The following is a 12,524-nucleotide window of genomic DNA, read 5'->3' as shown; positions in this document are numbered from 1 at the left end:
TTTCACTCCCTATATCTCTCAGTGTTTCTCTATTTCTGTCTCTTTCAGCACACACACACACACACACACACACACACACACACACACACGCACATTAGTCTTTCCCCTCTTCCAACCCCATGAAGACAGAGGCACCCTCAGATCGATCTCTGACCCTCACTCAGGGTCTTTGCATCTTTGTGTGTATGTGTGTGTGTGTGTGTGTGTGTGTGTGTGTGTGTCACACAAACACACGAGTATCAGTGTCTGTCTCTGGCAGTCAAGGTGGTCAGTGTCTCTTCTCCCTGCCTGCTCCCATCCCCGCCCCTGTCCCGGCTCCTGGGTCTATAGCCCACCCAACCCTGATCCCCTACCCTAGTGCCACTTACCCTCCATACTGTCTGCTCCGGGACACTCTCCAAGGAGGCGGGCACCTTCAAGCGGGTAGACTGGGGCCCAGGAAGGGTCTGGGGTCTGGGTGGGTTACCCTCGTTCCCGCTTCACCCGTCACTCGCAGGCGGGCAGGGGGCGCTCACTCCCTGGGGTCCGAGGTGCAGCGCCCTCACAGCTCCGCGGTCCGCCGGACTCTGCCGCCCGCCCCGCGCCTCCCCGGCCGGAGGGAAGGAGGGGGCTGGCGCCGCGCCGTCTCCATGGCACCCGGCACACCTGTGCGGCCGAGCGAGGGCGCCCCGTGCACCTCCCCCGCAAACTCTCCCAGGACCCCGCACCCTCCAAAGTGCGCCGTAGCTCTGGCGGACACACACCAACCTCTGTCCCCACTCTTTACGTGGCTCGAGCCCAGCTTGCCCCGCACTCGCCACCACGATAGCCAGGTCTGTCTCTCTGAAGAGGCCAAGAAGTCGCCGTCACTACATAGGAGGGACCCTTAGAGAGAAGCCGGTGAGCTCTCCCCAGTGAACAGGGACAAGATGTCTGATGGATGACCCTGGCTATTGAATCAAATAGACCAGGCTTGGGCAAGTATCTGCCTTGAGCCTGAGTTTCTGCATCTGTAAAGTGGTTCTGAGAGAAGCAAGTGTGTATATTTCTGCCCAGCAGACTGAAGAACACTGCCTTGACCATCCTCAGACCCTGTCAGATAGCCAGAAGACAACATTTTACATCTGCCATTGGAAAGAAGGAAAGTGAACGGACCACTCCCCTTTTTCAGGAGTCTTAAGTTTTGTTCTCTTTTGTAACTTCTGAAGTATCTAGAAACCAGCACTCTCGAAGTAGAATTCATCCCTCCAATTAGAATCACACGGGGGTGGGGAGGTGTCTTTAAGTACCAGCAATTAGCTGGGCACGGTGGTGCACACTGAGTCCCAGCACTCAGGCAGAGAAAGGTGGGTCTCAGAGTTCAAGTCCAGCCTGGTCTACAGAAGGAGTTCCAGGACAGCCAAGATTACACAGACTAACCCTGTCTTGAAAAAAAAAAAAGAGAAAACAAACAAACAAACAAAAAACAACAAAATCCCAGCACTTGGGCTAGAAAGATGGCTCAGTGGTTAAGAGCACCGACTGCTCTTCCAAAGGTCCTGAGTTCAAATCCCAGCAACCACATGGTGGCTAACAACCATCTGTAATGAGATCTGATGTCCTCTTCTGGTGTGTCTGAAGACAGCTACAGTGTACTCATATATAATAAATGAATAAATAAAATATTTAAAAAAAAATCCCAGCACTTAGGCAGAGGCAGGCAGACCTCTGACTTCAAGGCCACCCTGGTCTACATAGCAAATTCCAGGCCAGCCGTGGCTACAAGGTGAAACCCCAGTCTCTAAAAACAACAAACAAAACCAACAAAAGATGTCTTAACAGTGGTTCACTCACCAGATGAACACCCTTGATCCTCCGAAATAGTGAATGTCACTGTGACACCGGCCCCATCTCCTTTTTTTTTTTTTTTTTCTTTTTTTCGGGGCTGGGGACCGAACCCAGGACCTTGTGCTTGCCAGGCAAACGCTCTACCACTGAGCCAAATCCCCAACCCCCCGCCCCCATCTCCTTGCGGCTTCTAGGTATCAACTGATGTAAACCTGAGCACCTCTTTATGTCCCTATCTGGTCCACTTCTCCACCTCTAATCCTGCCTCTCCCTCCCACCACTGAACGTGCCTCTCACTGAGCTCCTCTCCATTCCTCTACCTGCCCCTATGCTGTGCCCCTGCCTGGTCTCCCTGCCCACCCCTCTCACCTGCCCATCACCCACCCCTCACCCCGTCCGCTGCTCTCTGCTCTCAAGTCTGCACAACTCTTCGGCTGGTGGTGCCTAAACTTCCCCTGAACTTACTTTGGAATCATCCAGAAGATTCTAACGGCCGTCTCCTCCCTCACTCAGATCACACCTATTCCAATTAAATCGGAAACTCTGAGGTGGTAGGGAGATCGGAGGTGTGTGAAGCTCCCTGGCAAGTCACACACAGCAGAGTGAGGCCCTTGCCTGTGACAGTGACACTGCAGTCCTGTCCCTCTCTCCGTCCGACTTCCCCACAGCTCTATGATCCTCTCCTTCTTTTGTTCTCTCCACAGACTCCTGTGAGAAAATGTCACAGGCTGCACATCTTCACGACGGAGATATATTTCATCGTGTTCTGGGAGCCGCTAAATCCAAGATAAAGATTCCATCCGGGTAGTGGTGTCACTGGTGGGAGGCAGAGGTAGGTAGTGGATCTCTGTGAGTTCAAAGCCAGCCTGCTCTGTAGAGAGAGTTCCAGGACAGCCAGGACGGACAACAAAGATGGGCGCACATGGTAAGAGAGTGATTAGGGGCAAAGGATTCAAAGAGATTTAGCATTTTTTTGTTGCTGCTAATACAGTCTGAAACCTCCTTTAAGTGATTCTGAGATTTCCTGAGTTGAGTAACATATTTGTTGCTTTTGATTTCTGGGCCAGAGGTTTCTGGGATGGGGTGGCTGTATATAAGATGACAGAGGAATAGTGCATGCTGGGAGACAGCACAGTGTAGGACCAGAGGGTTTGCATTGTTGGTTTTCCGAAACACAGCAATGTCACGGACCCCTAGAATCTTGCTTTGAAGCTACACTTTGCTTGAAATGTGCTCGTCCCTTTTCAGAAAGCCAAGGGATGGGAGAGTTGCCATTTACCTCAGGAGAGTCCTGGAAGAGGAGTCCTGGTCAGGAAAGGCAGTGTTGCAGTTGCCAGCTAATCTCTACTCAAATCGACCCGGTGGTGGCAGCACGGGCTTCATTACCCACCCCAGTGTTCTGGGTTTCCAAATGAAAGACAGACAGAGAGACGCACGCACGCACGCACGCACGCATGCACACGCAGACTAATATTTTAATATGCTGTCTTAAACAGCTTAATGGCTGGGTCACTCCCAACCCTCCACGTGGCTAACACCTCTCCTCCCATATTCCTGAGTTATTACTTACTAAAATCTATACTCCATCTTTGTTGCCCTAGACCCAGTGGAGGCAGGGGCATTCCTGGGGTGCTCTTCCCGGCTCTTACAAGTTGGCTGTCTCTCCGTCCTTTACTTCTCAGGCGTGGCTGCTACTCCTTTCCCTGTACAGCAGCTCTAGCTCCTTCCTCCTCCCCTGGGTCCTTTGCTCAGGAATCCTAAAGTCTGGCCTCTGTCTCCCTGCCCAGCCACTGTCCGCCAGCAACTTTATTAACCAGTCAAAACCAACTGGGGCCAGGGACTCTCAGCGGCTTATGTGTGGCAGATTCCCGTGCAATTTGGGGGACCCAATTAACATAATACGGGCATTAGACCAAATCCACAACAGGGCAGGCTTCAGATAAGAAAGAGGTAGGTTTGAGAAAAAATGCTCTCAAACAGCAAGACCATGCTTTTATGCTCTGCTGGGCTCTCCGGGCCAAGCAGGTCAGACCCATCCCTTAAGAAAGGTGACACTGGGGGTTGGGGATTTAGTTCAGTGGTAGAGCGCTTGCCTAGGAAGCGCAAGGCCCTCGGTTCGGTCCCCAGCTCCGGAAAAAAAAAAAAAAAAAAAAGAAAGGTGACACTGGACTGGGTGTGGTGATAAGTAGGTATAATCCCAGCACTCAAGAGTGAATCTCTGAGTTCAAGGCCAGCCTGGTCTGCAAAGAGAGGGCCAGATCTGCCTGGGCTATAAAGAGAAACCCTGTCAGAGAGAGAGAGAGAGAGAGAGAGAGAGAGAGAGAGAGAGAGAGAGAGAGAGAGAGAGAGAGAGAGAGAGAGAGAGAGAGAGAGAGATATGAATTCTTAACATCCAGGTGTCCCAGGAAGGGACCTGTTTTAGATTTTTAAATTTTAAGTGTCTCACTTGCCCATATGTAGGTATGTACATACATGTGTATCCTATGTATCCTATGTATCCTATGTATGTGCCTGGTACCTGAGGAAGTCTGAAGAGAGCATCTGAGCCCCTGAGACGGGAGCCATGGATGGTTAGGATCCATCAGGTGGGTGCTTGGAATTCCACCTCAGGCCTCTTCAAGAGCAAGGAGTGTTCCTAATCACTCGGCCCTCTCTCCAGCTCCCTGTCCCCAAGGGACTTGTGTGTCCTTGTTTGCTATAGCAGCATCCCCCCTCTACCAGCAGACAGGGATGAAGGGGTAAGCGCATGACCTGGAAGCACTGGAACCAGGGCTTTAGGACAGCCTCTTTTGCTTCTGCTGGTCTGGTGTCTTTGGCGTGAGCCTGGGCCTCACACAGGAGGCCTGCTTGCATAAAAGTGACCAATGGCTTTCCTCAGATGGACTGATCCTGGGAAAAGGCCCCTCTAAATGTTTGCTTCCCCTTCTAATCATGAGAGCAGTTTCCACAACACAGGTGGGGACATCAATGTTACACACCGGCCATGCCCTGAGATTGCCTCTCACAGCCACTTAATGCCCACCGTCGTGAGCCAAAGCCCTCAGTGTTATGACAAGAACGTAGCCTCTTGTTGCCACAAAGAGCTGCAGGACATATATCCACAGGACACGCTGATGGGGAACCTTTCTTCATAATTCAGAAGCTTACACGGCTGTGAACTCCGCACCTGGGAGGCACAAGGGGATTGTTGTGATGTGGACGCCAGCCGGGGCTACAGCATCGGGGCTACAGCATCAGAACCACGTCTCAAAGACCAAAAAGCCAGTCAGTCTACAAACTCCTGCACCAGGCTTCTGAGGCTGGCTGATGAGGCCATGAGATGAGGTGCAGGTGGCTGTGACAGACCCAGCTAGAGGCCATGGCATTCCACATGAGTGAAACCAGATTCCTGCAAGCAGAGGCACCTGTGCGCCCTATTTCCTGTCAGTGGGGGACCCCATAGGATAGGGGACCTTCCAGGGCGAGTTCTGAGGGCCTAACTCACCACACAGTTCACAGAGTGGGTGATGTGTAACTGACACCTTCCACTCAGAAAACTTTGAGATCAGGAGTTGCGCCTGGGGCAGTGTCAGGTCTCAGGAGTGGTTCTAAGAACCACATGGGGACGCTGGACGTGCGTGGTAGGGCACACCTTTCATCCTAGCACTCTGGAGGCAGAGGCGGGATCTCTGTAAGTTTGAGGCCAGCCTGGTCAGCAGAGCAAAGTCCAGGGAAGCCAGGAATATACAGAGAAACCCTGTATTAAAAACAAACAAAAAGAATCACATGTGAGCTATGTAAGAAGACAAATCCCAAGGCCGTCTGAGCTGCCAGATAGACAGACTCGGAAGTTGGGCATGTGCACCTTAAAGAGGTCCTGCCAGCCATCTACACAGCACCCAGAGGATTCTTCCAGTTCTTAGGTTACTTCTTCTCCAAAGCCTGATCCCATTTCCTTTGGGGTAAAACAAGAACTCACGTGGGTATTTTGGATGGCTCATCAACCTTGACCGACTGTTACTTCTCTAATGACCACTAGGGGGGCCTGTCACTTCTCAAGCAGAGACACCCCCCCCCCTTTCTTTTTTTTATTTTATCTGCTATATACCCAAGGAGCATTTATCTATACCCATTACTGACACTCAGTAGGGCCTTTGTCTTGGTGTCCATGGCTTTCTTTCCCTCCCATCTCTTGAGCTATGCCCTGCACATAGTAGTTCTGCAGTGTCTATCTACCTAGGGCTGAACATCTGTGTATGAGAATCTAGCTTTTGAGAAATTGTTACCAGACATGGCCACTGCCTGCCCAGGGTCAGGTGCCATGTTAAATCTTCACATTTCCCACCAGGCATGTTGGCATCAATATTAGCCTCTCTTTCTCACATGGGCCTTCCCAGACCCTCATGAGCCATAATATGGTGGCTGAATTTTGTCCTAAGCGGAGTGGTCAAGAGTTCATATGCACAGCCCAAGACAGGATGTGCAGCCCTACCCCGCCCCATCACCACTGTGCTCTTCCAACTGTGCCCCCCAACTGTGCTCTCTCCTGAGATCTCACCCCTAAGAGAAATCTGCTTTCTGGCAAGCCTCACTCTCAGGATCAACAGAGTTCGAGGACTAGACCAACCAGACACTTGCTAAACAGCCAACAGCATCAGTAGAGAGAGGTGTGTGTGCATGTACGTGTGAAAAATGTGGTACAGCATGTGCTTAGATGTTCAAATGGCCGTATTCAAATCCCAACACGTGCGAGGGCACACACACACACACACACACACACACACACACACACACACACACACACACACAATGTTCCTTTTCAGAATCTGCCTTCCACCAAGGTCCACATGTGACATGAGGACATTAATGGTCCCTGAAGCCAAAAGCAGCCAGCTTTAAGGTCTCCTCTCCCTCTTCCTCTTCTCCTTCTTTCTTTTTTTTTAGAGGCAAGCGCTCTACCGCTGAGCTAAATCCCCAACCCCCTCCTTCTTTCTCTTACTTTCCTCTTCTCCTCCCCTCCCTCTTCTCCATCCTCTTCCTCATGTCTTCTTCCTCTACTTTTTTAAAGATTTATTTATTTATTTCTGAGTCCACTGTCGCTGACTTCGGACACACCAGAAGAGGACATCGGATCCCATTACAGATGGCTGTGAGCCACCATGTGGTTGCTGGGAACTGAACTCAGGTCCTCTGGAAGAGCAGTCGGTGCTCTTAACCGCTGAGCCATCTTCTTAATGGTGATGGTTAACTTCCATTGCCAACTTCACTGGACTTGGAATCACTAGAGGACACACCCTGGGCATGTCTATAAGGACACTGGGCATATCTATAAGGATGCTTCCAGAGAAACTTATCTTACTCTGAAATGGTGTGGCTGGACTAAAAATGGAAGAAAAGAAAAAGCACTAAGCAGCTAGTTTCTGTTCTTCCTGACCACAGACATGGTGTGACCTTACATTCTTGTAGCCTTCCCCATGCGATGGCCTGGACCAAAAAGGGAGCCAAGGAACCTTTCTGTACTGGCTGGTTTTGTGTGTCCACTTGACCCAAGCTGGTGTTATCACAGACAAAGGAGTCTCAGTTGAGGAAACGCCTTCATGAGATTCAGCTGTAAGGCATTTTCTCAATTAGTGATCAAGGTAGGAGGGCCCAGCCCATTGTGAGTGGTGCCATCCCTGGGCTGGTGGTCTTGGGTTCTACAAGAGAGCAAGTTGAGCAAGGCAGAGGAAGCAAGACAGTGAGCAGCATCCCTCCGTGGCCTCTGCATCAGCTCCTGCTTCCTGCCCTGCTTGAGTTCCAGTCCTGAGTTCCTTTGGTGATGAACAGCAACGTGGAAGTGTAAGCTGAATAAACCCTTTCCTCCCCAACTTGCTTCTTGGTCATGATGTTTATGCAGGAATAGAAACCCTGACTAAGACACCTTCCTTAAGTTTCTTTTGTTAATTACTTAGTCACAGCACCGGGAAGAATAATTAGAACAAACTTTACCTCTCCACCTCCTCCCTTCTCTCCTCCACTCCTTCCTCTTCTTCCGTTTTTTTTTTTGTTTTTTTTTTTGTTGTTGTTTGTTTGTTTGTTTGATCCAGGCTAGCCCCAAATTCCTCCTAAGATAATCTTCCTGGCTTAGCCTCCTATGTGCTGGGTCTCTAGGTACCAGCCACTATGACAGGCTGGGGTTCTCTTATTATATACGAATCAAAAAGTTTACATTAAGATTTACTAAGATTTGTACCCAACCCGAGTAATCAACGAAGGGCTGAAGGGATAGCTCAGCAGGTCAGAATGCTGGCCACCCTACCAGAGCACTCAGGTTGAATTTCCAGCACCTAAGTGATAACTCAGAACCATCTGTATAACTCTTGTCCCCAGGGATCCTACACCCTCTTCAAGACTCTGCAGGCACTAGATGGGTGACGACACACGGACATTGGTGAATGCAAAACCCCCATTCACAGGAAATAAATGATTTCTTTAAAGTTGGAGGTCAAGGAGTTTTGAGGTCAGTCTGGACTACATGAGGCCTTGTCTCAGGAATAAAATTACATTTAAAAAATGAGGTAAAATAAAGACACTGTCTGTGGCTACTCAAGTCTCCAGTTACTGTCCAAGTTATTGGCCCCCACAACAGGGAAGGTAGTTAACAGTCTGTTGTGTTGTATAGAAGATACAAGTAGGGCACTGTAGTGCATGCCTGTGATCTCGGCACATAGGAGGCAGGAGGATGACAGCTTTTAGGCTAGCCTGGGCTACAGAAATGAAGAGACAGGCTGAAAGACAATGGAGCATGGAGTCGAAGTCACATATCACCAGAAAGCTCCCAGTTGGAAGAACTGGTCCTCAAACTAGCCTTTTGACTAGTACCATGGTTCTCAACCTGTGTGTCGCAACCCTTTTCACAATTCTGTCTCCAAGAATATTTACACTGCAATTCCTCACTGTAGCAAAATTACAGCTATGAAATAGCAACAAAAATAATTTTATGGTTGGGAGTCACCACAGTATGAGGAACTGTATCAGAGGGCCCAGGTCGGTTGGTGGCTTATGGAGGACCTCAGCTACTGAAGCTCTAGGAAGCCCGTGGACTGTCCCCTCCCCTGCCATCTCAGATTAATGTCCTGGTCCTCTATAGCTTGTGAGGAGATGCCTTAGAGATGTATCTGAGCCCTTCTTGGCTCAGCGCCCTCCACAATAGCCCCCATTGTCACAATCTAGAGTGTGAACCCCAGCCTGGGAACAGGCTTCCTCATGCTGCCCCCAGCCTCTCAGAAGTCTCCATATACCTAGGCTGTGAGATGCTCTCTCTTACCCACACCTCTCACGCTGTGGAGATGTGGATGCTGAGTTCCCAAGAGAGGACGCACAGGGAACCATTCTGTGAAGAGAATACCCAGGTTTCTAGCTCCCTGCTTGGGTTCTGTGGCCGGTTGTGGACTTCCCTGTGCTTCTCTATCTCTCTGGTGGCTTCTATCCAGCTCTGCAGCTGGATGGAGCCAGCCATCTGAGCCCTCTATTGTCGGTTATAAATGCAGAGAACACCGCTGACCTGCTTCCTTGGGGAGGGCTTGCTAATAAGCATTTGGAGGCTTTTAGAGTGAAATGCTCCTCAGAGGCTGTTTCCAGGCTCCGGGAAGACATCCCACTCCTGCCTGAAGCTCAGGCTCTCTGTAGCTGCCCCAGCCCCACTCTGTAAAGGAAACCTCTCTCCTCCATTAAACACACACTGCAGAAGTCCGCAGTGCGGGGTCTGATTCCCAGGGCCACATCCGCACCATCCAGAGAGATCCCTTTCCCCCACCCTAAGACTTCTGAGCCTTTGGAAGAGGGCAGCTACTCAATGGCTTCCTTTGCCCCAAAGGCCCCTGGGCATTTCCAGCCAGGGGAAAGACTGAGTCTCCCACTGGAGGTGCCTGGCATCTCCTTCACAGAAGAGCTGCCCCAGAGGGCACTGTTTGGCTTGATGCCAAGCCTTCTCCTGCACACTTACCAACTCTGCTGGGCGTCTCAGAACACACTGCCAACCCTGCTTGGAGAGAAGCAGTACACATGCCAAGCCAGCCCAGACCTTGTGCAAGTCCTTCAACACCAGTGAGGGTCTCTGACAGGATGGATGTTGGGTTAGCATACACTACAGTGAATGGCAGGGGGGTATCTGCCCTTAGAGGATGTCATATACTGAATGACTGTGGGTCTCTCCATCCTAGTCTGTACTGTTTGATTAAGGAGAGGGTCCCGATTCCCTAGGGATAAAATATCGGTGTGTGTGTGTGTGTGTGTGTGTGTGTGTGTGTGTGTGTGTGTGGTTTTCAAGACAGGGTTTCTCTTTGTAGACCTGGCTGTCCTGGAACTCACTCTATAAACCAGAATGGCCTCAAATTCACTCATATATATCTACCTGCCTCTGCCTCCCGAGTGCTGGGTGGTACACACTAGCTAAAAGGCACATCTTTAATTCCTGCCCTTGGGAGGCTGAAGCAGGAGGATCTTACATTTGAGGCTATTCTGGGCTACATACTGGGATTTCTGTCTCAGAAACAACGAAGAAAAAAATGAGAAAGACCTGTCCATGTGCTCAGTTAGTGGAATGCTTGCTTAAGAGGAAGTCCCGGGTAAACCGGGCATGGTAGCACACGCTGACAATCCCAGCACTAGGGAGATATGAAGAGGACTGGAAACTCAAAGCTTCATACTGGGGTCCAGGCCCACTGGGCTATGTGAGACCTTGTCTCAAAACAATAACTAAATAAAATTAAAAACAAAGACAACAAGACTAGAGAGATGTCTCAGTGGTTAAGAGCACTGGCTGTTCTTCCACAGGTCCTGGGTTCAATTCCCAGCAACCACATCGCAGCCCTCAACTGTCTGTAACTCCAGTTCTAGGAGATCTGACACCTTCACATAGACATGCATTCAAGCAAAACACCAATGCACATTAAATCACAAATCACAAAGTAAATAAATAAAACCCACCAGAAATCCCCTTTTAACACACACACACACACACACACACACACACACACACACACACACACACACACACACACACAGGGAAGGGGCAGCGGGGAGGCAGGTAAATGTGCAAGGGCACAGGGGGAAAGAAGCCCTAAGAAACTTTTTTGTTTTTCAAGACAGCATTTCTCTGCATAGTCCTGGCTGTCCTGGAACTCGCTCTATAGATCAGGCTGGCCTAGAACTCAGAAATCCACCTGCCTCTGCTGGAATTAAAGATGTACACCATCACCGCCCAGCGCATGTCCAGTCCACCCGTCTCAACTGCACTGTCTTGGCCAAGGCCTTCTGTCTGCACGAAAACCCTGCCTAAAATCCAGTCTCAAATGGCTCAGAGGAAACTCTCTACAGGAACGGGGAGGGAGGCTTTTCTGTCGGCCAGCAAGTCAGAAGTCCTAAAAGCTGGTTGACAGGAAAGGCCTGGTTTGCAGGGGGCATTTAATAGCGGAACACTTAGGGGTCCAAGACACAGGGATCACGGGAGTTCCAGCGAGCTGTTCAGCAATTTCCTAGCACAGCCCCTTCATTTTGCAGCTGGGAACCAAGGCTCGGAGAGGGGCAGGGATTTCTGGAAACCACACAGCTGCTAAGTCGGCACCAAGAGATAAACACGTGAACAGCCGCGATGAGCCCGGTGCCTGCTGAGAACCCTGTGTCTATTCAATAAGAAACTGTGGTACATCTGGCTTTACAATTCAAAGTAAATTCGAGATGGCCAATCCAACCCTTAGAAAAACAACAACAACAACAACAAAAAAAAAAACCAAAGAAACCAAGGCCCGAACCCAGAACATGGGCTCTCCAGCTGGGACATCAAAGCCACCAGGAGGATTTCTTTGTGCAGCACCAGCCTGAGCTTCGGCTCTGCATTGGGAGTGAGTGGAGCCGCTGCACTTTTAACCAGCCTCCAGCTCGCCCAGTCTATGACTCTCCTCACAGAACCAGAGACTGGGAGGAGTGGGTGACAACGTGTCCGGCGCAAGTAAGAGCTGATCGTGAGCTGTTCATCTTTCCCTTCCCACAATACGGTCCCCTCCGAGCCCGCGTCCACCTCACTGCTCAGCCCGGCGCTGCTGTAGGCATCAATTTTGTGTGCCTGCCCCAAGGCAGCTTTCTTTACCTTGTGGTTTTGAGAATTCCTCCCCTGGGGCAGATATAAGCAATGTCTACCTCTCTACCAGTGTCAACCCAAAGTCTGAGTCCACTAAGGTGAAATCTGGGGAGCCAATGCGTAGTATTGGGTTTCTTTACAGAGAGCATGTGTGAGGAGTTGTTTATAGGAGTGTAGGTGACCCCCCCCCCCTTCAGCATGGGTAACGGCTTTCTCATAGCCATATAGATGGAGACTGTTAACATTCTCCAGCCCATATACAAATGGCTGGGAAAGTGGCTGGCATCTCACAATGTGGGTCTGATGAACTGACTCCTCCTCTGAGAGAACGTCCCCAGGCCACAGATCACTCCTAGAGGACTCAGGCAGGCCGGCCAACTGATCTAATGACCATAGTGGCTGTCCTTCAGAGAACCAAGCTCTCTGGAACGCATGCTTTCTGCAGGGGGCAGTTCCCCTTAAAGGTGGGCAGGTGACACCCAGCCCTAATTTCTGGGAGTCTGTATTGCGAGAATAAACCAAATCCCCCACATATACACTCAGAAAGGAAAGAGAGAGGGTGGGGGGAGGGAAGGAGGGAGGGTGTAAGGAAGGAAGGAACAAACCATACAGCAAGCACCAG

General features: G+C 50.4%; 1 protein-coding gene across 1 annotated transcript in view; it reads right to left on the bottom strand.

Moving 5' to 3' along the window:
• Window positions 1-377, bottom strand: part of Npffr1 (neuropeptide FF receptor 1) — a 30,710-nt gene extending 30,333 nt beyond the window's left edge. Inside the window, exon 1 of the mRNA XM_032888939.1 lies at window positions 369-377. Coding sequence (XP_032744830.1) covers window positions 369-375 — 7 coding nt within the window. The 5' untranslated portion in view covers window positions 376-377. The remainder of the gene's footprint in view (window positions 1-368) is intronic.
• Window positions 378-12,524: the final 12,147 nt, after the last annotated feature.

The sequence above is a fragment of the Rattus rattus genome, chromosome 18 (genome assembly GCF_011064425.1).
Source record: "Rattus rattus isolate New Zealand chromosome 18, Rrattus_CSIRO_v1, whole genome shotgun sequence".
NCBI lineage: Eukaryota > Metazoa > Chordata > Mammalia > Rodentia > Muridae > Rattus > Rattus rattus.
Note: the sequence above shows the minus strand (reverse complement) of the source record. Positions and strands in the feature narration are given on the sequence as shown.